Below are 20,832 nucleotides of genomic sequence, written 5' to 3'. Positions count from 1 at the left end.
CGTGAAGTACAAAAAAAGTAACGTTTATGATAAAATGAAACAAAAATATAATGATCGGTTGATTGGAAATTGTATGGAGGCAGCTAGGATGTTGAGGAATTTAATGAAGGTGGCAGCTGTCAGCCCATGCCACCATGTAAAACTGCCTAGGGAAGATACTGGATGTAGTAGAAATAAATATCCCACAGCCTTTAAATTTGACATTGCTTTGAACACATAACAGAGGCAGTAGATTATTGTCAATTTGTTATGTTTTTAATACATAAGAAATAGAAAAATAAAATAAAAACAGAATAACTATAAGTTTGATACCTTTACAAATAGGTACATTGTACATGCAACGTACGCACCTGCACAATCCACTGATCCGCAAAAATGGTAAAAAAACACCGTCTTTCATGCTATATTTGTCATGATTATTTGGTTTATGGTCCATGTATTATGTTGAGGTCAAATTGCTCAAAAACCTTTCGGTAGGATAGCTGACAAACTTTGATAGTGTCTTTCCAGACATGGTTTGTGAAAACAAACACTTTGTTTAAAGCAAACATTTTACGTGTGAACCTAATGTACTGGCAGGTGTTACTTTTCTTCTGGAGCCTGCCAACGATCAAAACTGAGCCTTGCTATGTTTAAATGAGTCACCTTTGGTATTAAATTTGTTCTATTTGCTAAGCCGCTTGTTGAGTCCACTGAAGTACTTCCCCCTGAAGGTGTTGTGTCCCTGGTAGGCGTTGAAGTGAAGATCTGACAGATGAGCCACACTGTCCAACCCCTTTGAAAGACAGACGATTATAAATGACATTGCCAGACTGAAGAAAGAAAACAGCGTATACACATTAGGGTCGAAGGTGAGCTGGAGTCCATTAGAGTTGAGATTTAGAAGGCATTTTACACTTTGCAGGGGAAACCAGACAATCTCAGTGTTGAAACAAGACTTGACAGAGGTTTCTCATCTTATTTTACACTATAAAGGCTATGCAATTGTAGCTAGCTTCAAAGAGGAGAACATGTCCACAGTTGTTTTCGGGAAAAAGGGCATGTTCCTTACAAACTAAAACATATATAAAATAAATATTTACAAAAAAAAACAAAAAAACACTATGTCTCCTTTTGTTATTCTGTCTTGCAAAGCAGACTGATGTCCAGTAATATGATTTTTACCTCTGTTGGAGAAATTTAGGAATCCTTTACATATATTGTGTACTGAATCAATGTTTTTAATCGGCTGTGCCAATCAAATGTGACATGTCAATTTGTGTCCTTAATGTAGCAATCAGTAATACTCAGGGAAGTAGAGCACATGTACTAATCACTCATGTGTTAGACATTATGTTGATCAGATGTTTAATTGATGAAGTGATTTATTAATGTTTTTGATTCAATGTGATTATACATTTGACACCCTGTCTTTATCATTAGGATAGCAACATGTTCCACTCATGACAAGTGTACTCGAGGCCGTGTGCTGGTGGTTGTTGAAGTCTTTTTCAGGGCCTGTCAAACAACATCCTGGACCGGGGTCACCTGGAAGGCTCCCCAAGAAAGAAGAAGTCGGGTGGGGAAGTGCGGTGGACCCGAGCACCCGTCTTACTGGAATGTGTTGCTGCATACTGCATTGAGCCACACACCTACACGCGCACGCTTAGCTTTCACAAGATGTATTACAAGATTTTGGGTTCCGGTCACATACATCGCTCCCCCATGCATCACGACCCTTTAGGGCCGGAACCTACATGTAACCTAGGGACCTCTGAATAATAAAAACTAAGGGGAACGAGGAAGTACCTCAGAGCGCGGCAGTACTGCAGCCTTTGTGGTCCTGTCTCGTTCTCCTCATGCATGAGCATAAACGTTGCCTTCTCTCTTTCTTTTAGACAAACGCTCTGGTTGACGGTAATTGGCTTGGTGAACCTGACATCCTCCATTAATTGAAACATAATTATTTTTTTAATTGAATTTGAATTGTTTTGAATAGAAACGATTTTTGGATTGAAAATCGACTTTGAATTGAACTGTTGACCCAAAAATCAAATCGACTCGTGGGACAGCCAACCCCTCGTGAGGAAAAAAAAAAGGCTCTCGCCCATCCTGGCGGTATTCTTTTCAAGCTGAACTCCTCTATCAGAGGCCTGTGAGCTTGAGCTTTCTGCACAGGATCTTAACCATTCCCAATATTGTACTCTTCTGCATGGCGTTGTTGTTCCTGATAAGAGCCTCAGATTCTGCTCCAGGATAACCGCCCCAGTGTCCTGTTCACTATGAGTACAATTATTGTGTATACCCTCCACATTTTTTTCTAGTTCTTCCTTTAGCCCTTGGTATTCCTCCATCTTTTTCCAGCTGTTGCTATCACTCGGGATTGCTACATCTATCACAATAGCTGTCTTCTGATGTTGATCCACCACTATTGTATCAGACTGGTTGCCTATCACCAGTCTCACAGGATCTTGGCCTGTTTGTTGTCCACCAACTTTGGAGATGTCTGCCATCTTGGGGGCCTCCAATCCATATTCACACCTTACCTGCCAGGATTTGACACCCAAGCTGTGATGTGCTTAACTGTCTTGCAGGCGCCTCTGGTGTTTTTAAAGTGATGCACAGGGCCATTTCTCCTTGAAACGTGGTGCGAATTAGGGCATTCAAATCATTAAATTTGGCTATGATTAGACCAGAAAATATTCTCTCAAAGTGTTTAACTACATTGTCCAACTATTGCTCAGCAAACTTTAAAAGACCTTTGACATGCTTTTTTTTTTTCAGCAACTGGGTCTTGGGTGGTGAGCGTGGTGAGGCTATGGCAGTGGAGTCTATAACTCACTGTTCTCATTGTGATGACAGAAACTAATTCGAGGTCTTTTTAAAGCTGTCCATATATACATATACATATATATATATATATATATATATATATATATATATATATATATATATATACATACATATATATATACATACATATACATATATATATACATACATATACATATATATATACATACATACATATATATATACATACATATACATATATATATACATACATACATATATATATATATATATATATATATATATGTATATATATACATATATATATATATATATATGTATATATATATATATATATACACACACACATATATGTATATGTATATACAGTCGGCCCCCGTGTTACGAACTTAATCCGTTCAGCGGCTACGCTCGTAACTCGAACTGCTCGTATGACGGGCAATCCAAACCTATGTTAATTCGTGAATGCGTGCAAAAACCTTAGGTAAAAACATCACGACTTTATACACATATTAAAAATGAGTAACATAACCTACTGTACAGTTAAATTAAATAACATAAATATATCACCGCCGATTTCCTTCTCTTTCATCCATAATAGAAGAAGCCTCTCAATTTTGTTGTCGATCGAGGTCCGTCCCCCGGCAAGGAAAGTTAGAAGATTGCCGAGCGGTTACGGTCATACTCACGAGCCATGCGTGCGCCTCCTTCGTATTTTTTTATTTATTTTTTATTATTATCTCCTGCTTGGTTTCTATTATCATCCTCTTACTTCTTCCTTTACCGCCACTAGCAATTTTAGAAGCCGTGTCTAACAGATAAAGTTTGCAAAGTCTTAACAACATTCCTTCCTTCCGTTTTTGACGCATTTTCTCTCCTTCCTTCCATCCCGACCAGCTGTGCCATCAAGCTAGATAAAGGCGTTCGGCCAATAGCATATCGGCATTTCTGTGATTGACGTGACGCCGGCCAATAGCATCTCCGTGAGTGAGACCGTGACTGACACCGTGACTGAAAAAGTGACTGTGACATTGTAAGAGCAATAGCATATCAGCGTTACCGTGTCATACATGAGCAGATGCTTTCATTCATGTAGCAAAGCGAGGTCAATTGTACGTTCACGTTGACTGGCAACGCGTGGCGAAATCACAGTTAAAATCATCACGAATTTACACACATAATTAAAATTAGTACCATAATCTACTGTGCAGTTAATATATCAAGCATAGATAAACAAAGGATAAATGACATTTTCCTCTGGGGCGACGTGACTTGAGCTGAGTGGAGACGGAGGTGAGCAGAGACCAACCCGCAGAATTTATTTATTTATTTTCTTAAACAAGAACTTTTCTCAAACTAAAACATATCACCGGCGATTTCCTTCTCTTTAATCCATAATAGAAGAAGCCTCTCCATTTTGTTGTCGAGCGAGGTCCGTCCCCCGGCAAGGAAAGTCTTGCCCTTAGAAGATTGCCGAGCGGTTACGGCCATACTCACGAGCAAGGTTAACCATGCGTGCGCCTCCTTCGTATTTTTTTTTTAATTATCTCCTGCTTCGTTTCTATTGTCATCATCCTCTTACTTCTTCCTTTACCACCACTTACAATTTTAGAAGCCATGTCTAACAGATAAAGTTTGCAAAGTCTTCACAACATTCCTTCCTTCCGTTTTTCACTCATTTTCTCTCCTTCCTTCCGTCCCCACCAGCTGTGCCATCAAGCTAGATAAAGGCGTTCGGCCAATAGCATATCGGCATTTCTGTGATTGACGTGACGCCGGCCAATAGCATCTCCGTGAGTGAGACCGTGACTGACACCGTGACTGAGACAGTGACTGTGACATTGTAAGAGCAATATTGTTCTACGTTCCCGTGACAAGCTTTAACTACTGATTTTGATGACGTGGCAAAGCGAAAATATATGAACAAATACATTGGTCGGCATGTCAGATTGCTCGTAAGCGAATGGTCTGTGCGTAAGTGGGGGGTCAAAAAACTCCGTGGACCACACTCGTAAGTCGAAATGTTCGTAAAAGAGGGTGTTCGTAAACCGGGGGCCAACTGTGTGTGTGTGTGTGTATATATATATATATATATATATATATATATATATATATATATATATATATATATATATACACACACACACACACACACACACACACACACACACACACACACATACATATATATATATATATATATATATATATATATATATATATATATATATATATATATATATATACACACATATACACATATATGCCAGGTTGCTACTCAGACTGTACAACAGCTCAGGGACGCCCTCACACAGACCCGGGAGAAGTGCCACAAGACACCATCCGTCTCCTCATTACGAGCATGCCACGACGTTGTCAAGCATGCATACAAGCTCTTGGGGTCCACACAAGATACTGAAAAGCATTATGAGTTGCAGAAATTAAGTTTTGGAAAAAATTGACTCGCCTGCCACATCTTCATTTCACTCTGATTTTATGGTGTCTACACAATTGAGCCCTCTGTAGGCTGAAAACTTTTATTTCCATTAAAAGACTTGGAAACCTTTTGTTCCTAAGACACTGCCTGGTAGTTATATGGTTATTTGTATAGATATCCAACTTCATATTGAGATCTGATGTAATGTGTTTCTTTAAAGTGCTCCTTTAATTTTTGGGAGCAATGTTAGGGACACTACTCAATTTGTTCCACATGTTTTGTTCTATATCCAGTAATTACTATTATTGAGGCCACACAGAGAGTGGTCACGGGTTCCCATTTGAATATTTTCAACTCCTTAACATAAACACAAAAAACAAACACACACCTCTGGTTCTTTGACCTTCTCCATAGTGATCAAGCGACGAGATGTGTGGCTTGATAGCATCTGCTCACAGTTGCTAATGAGCTGTAGACAGGGATGGAGGGGAACCATTCCATCACAGTATCTGCAAACATGTAAATTAGCTCTAAGTGAGTAAGGACTTAGTCAAAATGTCCTTTTTGGTGATTTCAAACTGAGGTTATTCAATTATTCTTACCAATTGGACTTTTCAAAATGGGTCACAGTTGACAGCTAGCACGATATATTAGGGGGTGAGAAAAGCAGAGGCTAAGGCTTTTAACGTGGAATTGAAACCTGAAATCTCTGGAGCGTGCCCGTGAAGCCAAATTCAGGGTCGTCATCGCACCCCATTCTTGACGCGTGAACGAGAAAGCGGAAAGAAGACGCACGTAATCTCGCCGGCACACGTTCTTCAACACTTCATATTTGGTGAAGCCCCCGAAGTGAGACGATATACTCCCATATTATAGGTGGCAGTAAATGGAGTCCACAGCATACACTATCAGAGATAGAGAATCCGAGCAGATTCAAACGATTGAAATTCTTCCTAGCTTTTTTTTTCTTTTTTTTTAAAAACAAACTCATCATCTCTCCCCAGTGAGCGTGCTCGACAGGAGTTGTTGACGGTATTTAGGTCATAGTAGTCCTTTTCAGCCGAATCATGAAGGTTGTTTGTACGCGGTAAAGTGTTAACGCGTAGTGTTAAATAAATTCTGGAAGGTACGCATTGCGGAAAATCTGTCCCTTGCTGACCCCGTGTGAAGCGGCGGGGTTGCCGAAGTGATGTAATTGTGTGACGTCGCGGTTGCCAAAGTGACATGGAACTGCGTGGAGCTCGCGGACGAGTCAAGCATCAACCAAGCCTGAGCTGCCGCCCTTTTTGCAGGGTTAGCTCACTTGCTATTTATTAAGCTTAATGAAGTCCTAACCTTGCATTTGCCCCCTGGTGGTAGGATGACTAAAAGTGCTTGATTTGACATGTACGTAGCTGGCTTGAGGATCAGCTTAATTAATTATGGCAGCCAATATTAGGATCACAATTAAAATTCAATTAATTTTAAAGCCCTAGCATTCACATGACCACAATATAGAACCAATTTTGACTGCTTAGACGCTTCCTACTTTGGCGCGTATTGAGGATATCATAAACAATATTTTTCTTACCTCACTCATGAAATAAATACAGTGGGCCCCCGTGTTACGAACTACGAGCAGAGACGAACCCGCAGAATTTGTTTTCTTAAACGAGAACTTTTCTTAAACGAGAACATATCACCGGGGATTTCCTTCTTTTTAATCCATAATAGAAGAAGCCTCTCCATTTTGTTGTTGACCGAGGTCCGTCCCCTGGCAAGGAAAGTCTTGCCCTTAGAAGACTGCCTTGCTTTCATAGCTTCCTTGTTATTGAGAATTGTAGCGATTGTCGAGCGGTTACGGCATACTCACTAGCAAGGTTAACTATGCGTGCGCCTCCTTCGTATTTTTTTATCTCCTGCTTCGTGTCTATTGTCATCATCCTCTTACTTCTTCCTTTACCGCCACTTGCAATTTTGGAAGCCATGTCTAACAGATAAAGTTCGCAAAGTCTTAACAACACACCGACCAGCTCGTGCCATCAGGCTAGATTAGGGCGTTCGGCCAAGAGCATATCGGCATTTCTGTGATTGACGTGACGCCAGCCAATAGCATATCGGCATCTCCGTGACTGAGACCGTGACTGTGACCATAATCGACCAATAGCATATCGGCACCTCCGTGACTGAGACCGTGACTATGACCTTAATCGACCAATATCATATCGGCATTTCCGTGACATGCGAGAAAAGTTGTTTTTGTTGATGCAGCAAAGCAAAAAATAATAGTGCAGACACACTGACCAGCATGTTGGATGGTTCGTAAGACGAAAGGTTTGCGTGTAAGAGGGGGACAAAAAAACGCCGTGGTCCACGTCGTAAGATGAAAAATACGTAAAACGGGGTTCATAAACCGGGGGCCCACTGTATAATATATATAGACATATAGTGGGCCCCCGTCTTACACGATTAACCCGTTCTGTGGTTGGGCTTGTAAGACGAATTTACCGTATGGCGGGCAATCCAAACCTAGTTAAGTAGCTGATGTGATTAGAACCCCAGGTAAAAACATCAAAATTGTACATACATATTAAAAATTGGTACCAAAACAGTACCACAAGTGATAGAACAAAGCTTTACCATTCGCCATTTTGAAACGTGTGAGGCTGACCAATAGCAGAGCAGCATCTCCGTGAGGAGACGTCGACCAATCGCAGACCAGCATTGTAGTGACATGTTGCATGAAGGCATTTAGAGCGCAACATAAAATAAGTGTAATTATCTAAAAACGCCTGCAGATGGAGACAAAACAACACAAGAACAGCCAACCCCTTCGGGTCATGACAGTTGTTTTTGTCGCAAAGCCGGGAAAATACCATAAAGAGGGGACGAAAAAACTCAGTATTCCACATCCCAACATGAAAAAAACGTAAGCCAGGGACACTGTAACACGGGGGTCCACTGTACTTGAAACATAATTTAGGTATTAAATTAACAGAGAAAATAACTTTTTACTGCTAGGTGCTAAATAGCTAAATTAATTTAGTATGCTTTTAAATATTGAGTTTGAGCTTTTATTGAAAGAAAAACATTAAAATGCAAAAAGAATATGTGTGTTCTTAAAGTCTTAAAAAACAATATAAAAATACTAAATATAAAATAATCATTCAAACGTATCTAACTATATCAAAAATGTAGCTGGTCAGTGCAGTTTGAAGTGCTCCTTTTATATCTAATGATAGCATATGTTTACTCACTCTGGCCTATAAACAGGCAGCCAGTAGACCAGCCTCCCTCCCATGACCAGGCGATGTGCAGAGAAGTTTAGAATGTCTGCTAATATTTCACTCAGGTGGTAGGACTGGGATACAGCCACGTGCGACTCGGGATAGCTGCAATTAACAAAATATTTTGCATTCATCCGGAATGTTTCCATTTACCTTTTGGTGGTGGAGTTTCAAATAAACTTACACGCCGTCCGTGGGTCTTGTTGTTTCTTTCTGGGAGCCTGTTCTCCTTGTGGACTCGCGTATACCATATGGAGCTAAGCACAAGAGAAAAAGAAACAAGTGTCTTTTTCTTTTGAACTGTTCAGTTTTATAAAACTCAAAAACACATCCACATTAATAATAACAGAAATAACAGGGATATACAAACGGCTTCCGTCACAGTTTCAATAACTATTCACGTTATTTTGGAACAGCATAATGTTGAATGTATAACTCCAAAAGGCAAAATATGAAAAACTTAACATACGATCTGTAATGATGGCATCAAAGAGAGCGGTCTCCCGCCATACAGGCTTAGATGCATCAGACACCATCACATCCACGTACATCTTCTCTGTTCCATACTGTCGGAGGTTGGCTCGAATGTTCTCATCTGGTCCTCGCCACTTCTGATCTTTGCGGCTTGATCTTCCTAAGGGAGAAAAAAAACAAAACAAAACACTTGGTAGGACAGTTTAATGACATCCTAAATTCAGACCTTGTATGTTTGTGCCAGTTTTGACCCATTAGAACATTTGCATATTTTATTTGAAATACATGGACCCATTTTCCATAACCGCTTATCCTCACTAGGGCTGCTGGCTTGCTGGTGCCTATCCCAGCCGTCTTCAGGCAGTTGGCGGGGCACCCCGAACTCGTTCCAAGCCAATTGCAGGGCACATAGGGACGAGCAATCATTCACGCACCCAATTATTTGAAATACAGAATGACTCAAAGTATGATTATGGAAGAGCTTAAGATACCTTTGCCATGGATAGTGTTGTAATCAATATCTGATCCAAGGACATAGGCTCCAAAATGAGAACAGGCAACCAACAGACTACCTTTAACATATCAAAAGAGCATAATCAAAATATTTGAATCTCAATGCATTTTCAAAAATGTAATGTTAATGTTACATTAATTATTATAAAATACTACTACATGTTTCCATGTGCATGAGGGTAGCACAATCACTAACTCACCACTTCCAACAAATGGGTCAAAGACAAAATCGTGTTCTTTGACCTTGGCATGGTTAGCCATAATGAAGGAGAGGCCAGCATCCATGCTGGTATTTCCAATGAAGTGTCTCTTCTTCACACTATGAGAACGAATCAATTCACGCTGGCCATCCGCGATCTGTGTAGAAGTTAATCACAAGTAGTAAGGCAGAAAGCTGAAAATTCTTTTGCATTGTCATCTTCCTTCTGAGACTCCAATTATTGGTGTCAATCATATTTGCTCCCAATGTCCGACTGCAAGTGTCCAGTCTAATTTAATGTCTCTTTAAAACCACACTGGTAAACATGTTATGATAAATAATGAAAGAAAAAGCAAGTAAAGATCTTGTTTGCAATATAGTAATGTAAGTTATAGCATTGAAATAGTCACAATCTGGGGAAATTATAAATGCAAATTTTTTTTTGCATATGTGTAAAATATACACAAATTCAAAACACATTTAAATCACTATTGCTGATCTGGATGCTTGTAAACATATTTTTGCCTCTTGCAGTCGAATCGCTCCCGTTTCTCACCCATCGGCCAAAATAAATGTAATATGGATGCTGAGGGATGCTGTTTGGGTCAGTGCCATAATCTTCCAGCAAGCAGAATACATGTTGAGGGCTCTTTAGACATACAAGACCCTCAAATGGCAGGTAATCCATTGCCTGTAAAGAGAATTAATTAATTAATTAATTATCCGTGCATATGCAATACAGTGGACCCCCGGGTTACAGCGTCCCTGGCTAATGTTTTTTTTTTCACGTTACAATCTGGAATACTGAGTTTTTAGTCCCCTCTTTAAAGCATTTATCCCGCTTTATGATTAACATCAATTGTCATGACCTGTTTGGTTGATTGGATTGGTTGTTTTGCCTCCCTCTTGAGGCGTTTTTAGGTAATTGCTCTTACTGTATTTTCTGCCTCCGCTTTAACGTGTTACAACAATGCTGGTCTGCTATTGGTCGGCGTCTGGACTATCTAAGATACTGGCCTACTATTGGTTAGCGTGATGGTGTCAAGAAGATGCTAGTCTGCTATTGGTCGGCGCACGGGGTTGGAAAGATGGCTGCCTAAAGACTTGATCATGTGTGAGAGTGATTTCAATATCATATTTATTACGCATTTTAGTGCTTAATTCAAACTTGATTTGGTTATCCATGAGTCCCAAGATTGCTGGTGATGTTAAAGAGAGAAGAAAGACGATGTTTTATATGGAAACGATGCTGGAAATAATCAAGAAATACAAAGAAAGCTAAACAAGCCTCGCCTGGGCTAACCTTACTAGGGAATATGGCCATAACAAGCATCAACTCAAAAGTAAATAAATCTTTTATATATTTTTTATTTATGATGTTATTTAATTGCATGCATGTATATTATAGATAAGTAGCACTTACTATACTATTCTGATACCAATTTTGGGGTTGAACATGCATTATCTAATTAGGTCGTAAATAGGTTTGGCCGCCATACGGTGAATTCACGTTACGATCCCAACCACGGAACAGATTAATCTCGTAAACCGAGAGGCCACTGTATTTTTTCTTAAACCTTATATGTACTGGACGATATCAGAATGTGGTGTTTCCTTGTTACTTTGCGCTTTTATCTTTCGCACTCTCAGTGTGTCGCATTTTTTTGTTTTCATTAAATTAATAAATAAATGAATTATAATGCGAGCGACGGGATGTGAAGAAATCATGCATGTCAAGCAAATGAGTAGACTGTAATTGAATTGTAATTCACTCATGTCCTCACTGGTCGATATCATGCCGGGGGCCAATCACGTGTCTTGTAGGAGTGGCCATGAGCTGAATGACTGATTATTTTGTGGATTTCGCAGGTTTTCAGTCCTCATCGACCGTGAAAAACGAGGGAATATTGTACTGGTGTATGCCAGAAGAAAGTGTGGTGTTGGGTGAATGGATGGATGAAATAGCCTGGAATGCAAATAACTTTAATCAAATTTACATGATTATTATTTCAAACACTTACATCAATTCGTTTGACTCGCTCTTTGAAATCCAGGGTTTTGTTGAAGGTGTAAACATTTATTTTGTACGTTGAGTCTTTATGCAAGAATGGCAACTGCAGAGATAACGCAACAAATTCATATTTGAGTCTGACTATACAGTTTTAACATAACACAGCCAAATTCAGTTCTACTGACCATCTTCTCTGCTGGGTATTTCAGTAAGGATTTTCTGAGCTCATCATGGTTTCGTCCATGGCCCCATAGCTCAAACGCAGACCTTGAGTTGCAGCGATGTTACATAAGAATATCAGGGTACATAACACCCCAGAGGAATAAATACAGTTGTGTTCAAAATGATACCAGTCCTTCAAATGTCGCAGTATAAATCAAGCAACTAAGTTTCTGGAGGATATAATAAGGGCGTTGAAAACCAACAGGCTCAACTGGCCTGCCGTGCATGCTTTTGATAATGTGAAACATTATCATCATTATGAGAATCATTGACTGAAAGGGGTGTGTTCAATAAAATCACAGTGGTGAGTTCAACATTTGTTCTGAAAAATAAATAACTAAATAAATAAATAAAGGGTCATGGTATAATGCTACGTCCACACCGAACGTGACAAAGCGCGTTCAAGAAGACGTTCAATTTTCACGCAACAGTGTCGCGCGAGAGGAGGGGAGTGAGCTTGCTGTGCACTTTACAGTGGATCCGGACAGAAGAGTACTGCTGAGAACTTTCACTTTTCTGGGATATACCAGAGCTAATATTTTCTCTTACAGCACCTTTATTCTTCATTTTCACACTGCATGTACCTCGCTTTGCAACATTGAACCTTCCCGAAGTTGATTGGCTGTCAAGACATGACAGAAGTTAAAATGGTTTAACTTCACATGGCAGACGAAATTACGCACCGCATGGCATCGATGCAAATTGGCTGTCAAGACATGACAGAAGTTAAAATGGTTTAACTTCACGTGACAGACGAAATTACGCACCGCATGGCATCGCTCCATTCGCATCTATCGTGTCGCCCGACTCGCCATCGTGCCATGTTGCGCAAATTCCATTCACTACTGTAAGGGCCAAATATAGCCTGTCTAGCATGTATCCATGGGGTGGCGCTATAGCTTAGATAAGCGCCAGGTTATGGGCAAAGAGAGGGAGGACTGGACCCCAAGAGCAAATGGTTTTGACCGCAGGTATGTTTTACTTTCAAACGTTTGGGGGAAATTGTTTTACTTGCACAATATTCAAATTTGGTTTATGTTTTGAATACGCAGATTCTTTAATGTCATACTCACTGCCGCTAAAAATAAATTCTTGGACACAACAGTGTCCAAATATCGGGCGGTTACAACTGTCAAGTGTCAAATTGTTTGATACACAACACTAGTCAGAACAAGAAAGGCACGTCAATCCTCGAGAAGTCCGTAGGGGATGGAGGCTCTCACAACGACAATCAAGTCAAAGTCAAGTTTATTGTCAATTTCTTCACATGTGCTTAACATACAAAGGAATCAAAATTGCGTTTCTCACTATCCTCTGCGTTTTACATGTACAATAACAAAAAGTGCAGGTGGGCAAGACTAGACAATCCTAAACACTAGATTCTTATCTATAGTAATGTGCAGTATGTTCGTGCTACTTTGCCTAGTGTTGCTAAAGTAATAACTAAAACTAAAAACTAAATACGAAAAACCAGGTATGGCAAGAGTACCCCAAGACAAGACATGAGTAGCAGCATATGACAAGACAATACAACAGTATATGACAAAGCAAGACAACTCTGATTGTGGTTGTCACAGCTGTGTGCATTTGAGGTAGTTGTTATAGTTCTAACTGTAATCGCTTGTGCAATAGAAGTATAATTATGAATAAAGATGGCAGCAGCAAGTCTGTGTAAATTTTGCAAGTGCATGAGCAAAGTTTGAGTTTAGGTGGGGGGGGGGGGGGGAGTCCAATGACCTAAACTTCGTCTGCCAGCTAGGTGTTTCTTCTGACTGGCTGTTTCACGGGTGGGAAGGGTCTCGGGAGAGTTCAGCCATCTCACGGCCTGGTGGATGAAGCTGTTCCTGAGTCTGGTGGTACGGGGGTGGAGGCTCCTGTACCTCTTTCCGGAGGGCAGGAGGCTGAACAGACTGTGTGCAGGGTGACTTGTATCGGTGACAATCGTGATGGCTTTGCGGCTGAGGTGGGTGGTGTACAGGTCTTGCAGGGAGGGGAGTGGAGCACCAATAATCCTCTCAACTGTTCTCACGATGCGTTGTAGAGCCTTCCTGTTATAGTCAGTGCAGCTCCCGCCCCACACAGTGATGCAGCTGGTGAGGATGCTTTCAATGGTTCCTTTGTAGAATGTGGTCATGAAGGGTGGCACCACACTTGCCCGCTTCAGTTTGCGCAGGAGGTAGAGACGCCACTGTGCTTTCTTGGCCAGAAATGCAGTGTCGGTGGTCCAGGAGAGGTCATCGCTGATGTGCACCCCCAGGAACTTGGTGCTGCTCATCCTCTCCACTGCAGCACCGTCGATGGTCAGTGGGGGGTGTTGGGTGTGGCCTCTCAGGAAGCTGATGGCCATCTTTTTGGTCTTGCTGATGTTTAGTGGGAGGTTGTTGTCTTTGCAACATCTGTTCAGAAGCTCCACTTCTTTCCTCTAGTGGGTCTCGTCGACAATGGAGATGAGGCCCACCAGTGTTGTCTCGTCAGCAAACTTCACGAGGTGGTTGGAGCTGTGGGTTGCTGTGCAGTCGTGTGTCAATAGGGTGAAGAGGAGGGGGCTGAACACACAGCCTTGTGGGGCCCGCGTGCTCAGGGTGATCCTGCCTGAGATGTTTTTACCAACACGCACCACCTGAGGCCGCTGGCTGAGGAAATCCAGCAGCCAGTTGCAGAGTGAGGTGCTGAGGCCCAGTTTGTCCAGTTTGCAGGTGAGTTGTTGTGGTTTTATGGTGTTGAACGCTGAGCTGAAGTCTATGAACAGCATTCTCACATGAGTCTTTTTTGTCCAGGTGGGTGAGTACCGGGTGGCGGGCAGAGCAGATTGTGTCATCTGTGGATCGCTTTGCCCTGTAAGCGAACTGATACGGGTCCAGGCTGGGGGGCAGGATAGATTTTATGTGTGACAGGACTAGTCGTTTAAAGCACTTCATGATGATGGGTGTCAGTGCCACTGGACGATAGTCGTTGAAGCAGGATGGGAGGATTTCTTTGGCACAGGTATGATGGTGGCAGCTTTGAAGCCTGATGGCACAATGGCTTGCCTCAGGGAGGTGTTAAAGATGTCTGTAAAAACATCTTTCAGCTCCTCTGCACAGTCTTTCAGCACTCTGCCAGGGATGTTGTCTGGACCTGCTGCTTTCCGGGTGTTGATGGCGGAGAGTGTCCTCCTCACACAGGCAGCAGACAGGCAGAGAGGCTGGTCGTGGTGGTGTTTTCTATGGGCGGGTGGAGTTATGTTCCTCAAAGCGTGCAAAGAAACTGTTTAGATTGTTGAGCAGAGTGATGTCCCAAAATGTCCCAGCCTGTTGACTCAAAGCAGTAGGGCTGAGGCTTACTTCTTTCAGTGCAGGTTGGATGACTTTCACTCTTGGTCTGTATCCAGGCATTAGCATAATAGTGAGATGGTCAACGGACCCAATGTGGGGGAGGGGGATGGCTTTGTATGCTCCTTTGCGCTGAGTGTAAACACAGTCCAAAATCTTATGTCCTCTTGTTGCAAAGTGGATTTGTTGATGAAACATGGGAAGAACAGTTTTGAGATCAGCATGGTTGAAATCCCCAGCGAAGATGGTGAAGCCGCCTGGTTGTGCTGTTTGTTGTTCACTGATAGCCTGGTACAGTTCGTTCAGCGTCGAACTTCTGTTGCTGTTATTAGTTGGGGAGAAATAGGTAGCGACCAGCAGGATTGAACTTATTTCCCTTGGCAAGTAGAAGGGGCGACACTTCACGATCATGAATTCCGCCAGGTGGGAGCAGTGTTTGTCTACTACAGTGGCATCCTGGCACCACGCTTCGCGGATGTAAACACACGCCACCACCATGCGACTCCCGCCCCCTCTGCGAGAGCCCTGTCGGATCTGTAGCATGTTAGCTGCTTTAATTGTATAGCGGAGTTCGGAATGTTACTATTTAGCCATGTTTCAGTGAAAACTAACATACAACAGTCACTCACTTTTCGGTTTGCTGATCTCAGAAGTCGGATATCATCGATTTTGTTGTCCATTGATCGAATGTTCGCCAAAAGGATAGATGGTATGGCCGGGCGAGTTGGGTTGCCTCTAGCCTAGCTTGGATACTTCAGCGCTTGCCCCGCTTCCTCGTGCTGGCGCACCGCTTCCGGCCTCCTTTCTGGGGGAGGGGTAACAGGCGAGTCCGGTGAATTAGCAGGCCGGCATAGCAGCCCCAGTTCCCTTAGCAAGTTCTCCAGTTCCGTGTTTAAAACTTGGCAAATCTTGCTTCTCCGAATGTGTGAGAAGACCCGTCAACTGTACACGTATTGTGGCGTAAACTGACTGGAAAAACTTTCAGACAAACACCTTGTTTGACGAACAAAATAACGCATTGTCGGAAGAGCGAGTGGCCGCTGCTTCTACACGTGCCGCCATCTTGTATACTATAATACATAACTGTCCGCTTTCTTTCCTTGATCGCGTTTGGTGTGAATGCAGCATAATAGCTCATCAGATGTACTACAAACACTGAATTTAAGCCAGTACTAAGCGTGGTGGTGGAAACATCATGATACGGAGTTGTCTTTCGGATTAGATTGTTGGCCTTATTTACTGCAAACCGGGAATTATGGATTAGTTTGAGTACAGCAGGAGACTGGGAGAGGTCATGTTGCTAATACTGAAGACTAATTAGAAATTAGAAATCATCAACAAAATATTAGTTCTGGCAACCCAGCAAATTTGAATTTGAAAATTTCTTAGAGGGACAGCGTGTAAAATTTAGACTGTTTTTCATTAAAAAGGAATAAATTAAATGATTGTAAACTTCAATAACTTGCAAATGTATGTGTTCTTAATGACCAACAGTATGATTTAAATATAACCATAGGTCTAGTTATCATTAAAGAATATTACAAGGGGGTGGCACTTCTCCGGAGGCGGCCATGTTTGTTATAGCTACGGACAATGGTAAATGCAGCACTTGCAGCACCTCCTGCTGTCCGTAATGAAAAATGGTCTTAATCTTACACACAATCCATTTAAATGGTCTGTTGTCTGATGACAATGCTGCTACTTATTTTAAACTATGTTTCTTGATTTTCTAAAAAAGATTATCAAGTTTAAGTACTATTTGCTATTTTCTTCCTCTGAAATAGAATGTGCAGTGCGCCAATTTGTGTTCATTAAAGTACAATTTATTTGAGGAATTTTGACATACTCACTGTTTTAAAGACACCACTATTATTTTGAACACAACTGTATTTGTCAGATGGCATGAAATTACTTTACAAACATACTGTACAAACTATACAAACAAATAATTCAAGATTCAAGAGATTTATTATCATATGAATAGTTGTACCACACAATGAAATTCTTATTCTGTTCACTTCCCCGAGCAGCAGACTACATTCTATGACACAAGCATAAAAATTCTTACCTTGCACAGACAGATCGAGCCATGACGCAGCAGACATCGTCCTCTGTCAAATCTCCCAAACACCAAAAAGGACACTTGGGGAGAGTTGAAGTACTGTTAAAATTAAATCTGACTCATAATTAAGCCTTTTGCTGTTTTGTGTCATTGTATATAATCCTGTCCACGATCACAGGTGACAATGGGAAAGCCAGGCTACATTCGGGACTGGTCTTAAGTAAAGGTAAAAAAAATACAATATAGAATATAGGATATAAATATAGAGACAGATAGTCAGCTGAGATTGGCTCAAGATTAGCTGCAACTCGAGTGAGGTCAAACGATATCGAAACTGATGGATTTATGGACAAATGTCATCGCTGAACAATACAAGTGGCTGAATTTCTGCAACAGATTTTTTTTTATTAACTTCTAACTTATTTCTTTTTATAGTAAATTGGTCTTTTTAAATTACCGGTACTACTTTTTTTCCCCAAAAGTTCCTTGAAAGGCAAGAGGTTAAAAGCCATTTTATGCTATACACAAAATAGCCACTGAGTAGTGAATAGTGAATATAGAGCTTTGTGAATATAGTGAATAAAATTTAGACTGTTTATATAGTGAATATAGATAGTGAATATAGAGCTTTGTGAAAACGTGGAGAATATGGCAAGAGAGGCGTGCTTAGTGCGGGCAGGCAGATTCACCAGGAAGCAGCCAAGTGGAAAACTAGTTGTTAGTTTGACCAATAGGTGAACATCCATCCATCCATCCACTTTCTAGAGCCGCTTATCCTCACTAGGGTCACAAGATTGCTGGTGCCTATCCCAGTTTTCTTCTGGCAGTATGCTGGGGAACTGGTTGCCAGACGATTGTGGGGCAAACCGAGACAAACAACCATTCACACTCACAACCACGCTTAAGGGCAATTTAGAGTGTCCTATACACCTGCCATGCATGTTTTTTGGAGTGTGGAAGGATGCTGGAGCGCCCTGAGAGAATCCACATGGGCTCAGGGAGAACATGCAAACCCCACACAGGAAAGCCGGAGCCAGCTGGAATTGAACTTGGGATGCTGAACTGTGAAGTGGACATACTAGCGACTCTTCCACTGAGCCGGCCAATAGGCAAAGTCATAAACAAATATGAGTGATACCAACATATTGTAAGGTAATTAAGCATATGAGTATAAAGTAGACAGTCTGTATCAATGAAACGGGGTAAAATGTTCCAGCTGCAAAATATATGTTATGGTAACTGATCATATTTCTATAAATTACAGGTCATCCATTTACCAGCAGATGGTACAAAAGTATTAATAATTGTAATGCCGCGTTCAGATAGAGTGTGAAGAGCAGACGGTTTTGTATTGTAGTCAATGGAGTTCGCGCCACGACTTGTCGAGCGACGCGATGAAGCTACGTGCGGCACGTAATTACGCGTGACGCGAGAAGTAAAAAAAAAAAAAAAAAAAAAAAAAACTTCTGTCGCGGCGCGTCAGCCAATCAGCTTTGGGAACGTTGGCAGAAATGAATCATGGTGGATGCTTTGCGGTCACCGGAGCTACCCAACACGGTCAGCTGAGCTTCTAATACAAAAACGGAGCCAAGCAAGAGCACTCACCTAGCTTGTAGAAAGGCGGAAGAGGGAACTTAGGACAACTGGTATGTATAGCGTTTGCTACCTTTTTTAACAGCTGTTGAACCGTAGTTACTGTGCTAAGCTAATGATAGTGCGGCACTGACAGCACAGTATTTAGCATGGTATCGACCACTTGATTGCGACATTGAAACTTTTTTTCTGGCAGACGAGTATTGCTGTAAAGCGAATTCAAGTTTCCGGTCAAAATATCACATTTCTAAGTCAATTTGAAATTGTTTTGGGGAAAAAGCAAGCGATTTTTGCCCTCACCCTCTCTCTGATTTCAAAACTAGTAGGAAGAGTGACAAATACACCAAAAATGTATTTTATCACAGTCATCCCGGCCCTCTGACAGAAACTGTAACTGCAACGTGGCCCTCGATAAGAATGGGCAGCGCTTAAGCCTTAAGCGCAGTTCTTGCCAGACTTCTGTGGAAAGTCTACTTTACACCAAAGCACCTATTTTGGTTATTTTCCGACTCTGCATTTCACATTAGCGACTCGAAATTGTGGTCTGAGGTCGCAATTTTGGTATCACAACATTCTATTGTTTTGCCCGATCAGCATCGGTGAAAATTTAGAAGCTCCAGACTGCCACTGCTAAAGGAATGCAACGGAAACCCCGATATTTGCCAGATAAATACATTATTATTGTTTCATTAAATAATAAAAAAAAATGCTTCAGGTTCATGAGACTAACCAGCAAAAAATTCAAATATTATTCTCACTTTAAATCATTACTTTAGATTCATTAAGTTGTTCTACAAATATAAAAAGCCTTATAGGTGAGTGTGTATGTATGTGTGTGTGTGTGTGTGTGTGTGTGTGTGTGTGTGTGTGTGTGTGTGTGCGTGTCTGTCTATCTATCTATGTAAGTGTGTGTCAGTGTGTTCATTCACAATACAACAAATGTTGGTTACAAATACCTTTTCTTTGAAGTTCTCACCAGGATTAAAACGTTTTCCTCTCAGAGACAAAAGCGCCTCGATTTCCTGAAGGCATGAACACACAATTGTTTTACAATAACAGCAAACCTTTTCAAAGCACCATGTTGATGCATCTGCAGTGAAAATAAATTAGCGGCACTCAAGCAAATTCGTACAACCGACATTGTTGTCTCGTCTATTATCACACTGCACTGGTCTATCCAAACATTCTCCCGCAAGAGGATGCATTTATAGTTATTGTTGTTAAAATAGATACAAATATCGTACAGGTAAGATTCTGCCCTCAGAGACGACAAACGTTGTCCGTACTTTTTGTGAGCAGCTAACGTACGACAAACGTCTGTCGTATTATAAACATATATAAGTATATAAATGAGTTGGGTACAGTCTCTGAGAAAAAAAACGGAATTAATCGGATGCAATTGTATCTACGTTTACCGGTAACCTGAAGTCCAAATGATCGTGAGCAAGATGTATTAAATATTGGTGGCACGCGCGTCTCCCAGAGGCTGCCATGTTTGTTGTGAATCATAATACGTCCGGCTAGAAACAAAGTTGAAGTAACAGTTGAGTGATACAAAGTTTTCTGATATTCTTATTTTTTCTTTTTTACCGTGCAACAAGTGCGTGTATTACTATGCACTAATAGGGTGTCGAGTTTTGTTAAAGGGATGTTTAAGATGTAGACGGTTTTTCATTAAAAAGGAATACATTAAATGATTATACATTTAAAAAAATGTGTTCTTAACGACCAACAGTATGTATTTAAAAAAAAAAATCGGACGTATAGTTATCATTAAATTATATTACATGGGGGGTGGCTCTCCTCCGGAGGCTGCCATGTCCGTGATAGCTACGGATGGTAAATGCAATGGTAAATGCACCACCTCCTGTGTCCGTAATGAAAAACGGTCAAAATCTTATACATTGTCCTTTTAAGTGTTATCAAACTTGTGTGTGGGGATTGAGTTAAA

General features: G+C 41.1%; 1 protein-coding gene across 4 annotated transcripts; it reads right to left on the bottom strand.

The window, feature by feature from the left end:
* Positions 1-233: 233 nt before the first annotated feature.
* On the bottom strand, positions 234-20,832 carry trmt11 (tRNA methyltransferase 11). Of its 4 annotated transcripts, none has more exons than XM_088410499.1 (13): positions 20,669-20,832; positions 19,838-19,903; positions 17,295-17,387; positions 11,879-11,960; positions 11,704-11,796; positions 10,239-10,373; positions 9,684-9,840; positions 9,462-9,542; positions 8,966-9,130; positions 8,681-8,753; positions 8,467-8,601; positions 5,619-5,739; positions 234-775 (listed from the first exon to the last, which is right to left on the bottom strand). In XM_088410499.1, the coding sequence occupies exons 3-13, from the start codon at positions 17,315-17,317 to the stop codon at positions 665-667; spliced, it is 1,176 nt and encodes a 391-aa protein (XP_088266625.1). In that variant the 5' UTR covers positions 17,318-17,387; positions 19,838-19,903; positions 20,669-20,832; the 3' UTR covers positions 234-664. The 4 variants fall into 4 exon arrangements, with proteins under 4 accessions (XP_088266625.1, XP_088266623.1, XP_088266622.1 ...); XM_088410497.1 differs by having other exon boundaries at positions 17,295-17,368; XM_088410496.1 differs by lacking the exon at positions 20,669-20,832 and adding an exon at positions 20,297-20,383 and having other exon boundaries at positions 17,295-17,368.

This window comes from Hippichthys cyanospilos, chromosome 3 (genome assembly GCF_059441005.1).
Source record: "Hippichthys cyanospilos isolate Australia breed blue-spotted pipefish chromosome 3, RoL_Hcya_1.0, whole genome shotgun sequence".
In the NCBI taxonomy this organism is placed as follows: domain Eukaryota; kingdom Metazoa; phylum Chordata; class Actinopteri; order Syngnathiformes; family Syngnathidae; genus Hippichthys; species Hippichthys cyanospilos.
This window is presented reverse-complemented; position numbering and strand designations above follow the sequence as displayed.

What these genes read in the sequence shown, in the direction of transcription:
- trmt11 (XM_088410496.1), bottom strand. Translation starts at nt 20,374, where the DNA reads ATGGCAGCCTCTGGGAGACGCGCGTGCCACCAATATTTAATACATCTT. An exon ending in ACATTTATTTTGGCCGATGG is followed by an intron (nt 9,841 to 10,238) that starts GTGAGAAACGGG and finishes ACTTCTACACAG; the next exon opens with ATCGCGGATGGCCAGCGTGA. An exon ending in CTGCCTGTTTATAGGCCAGA is followed by an intron (nt 5,740 to 8,466) that starts GTGAGTAAACAT and finishes ACATGTTTGCAG; the next exon opens with ATACTGTGATGGAATGGTTC.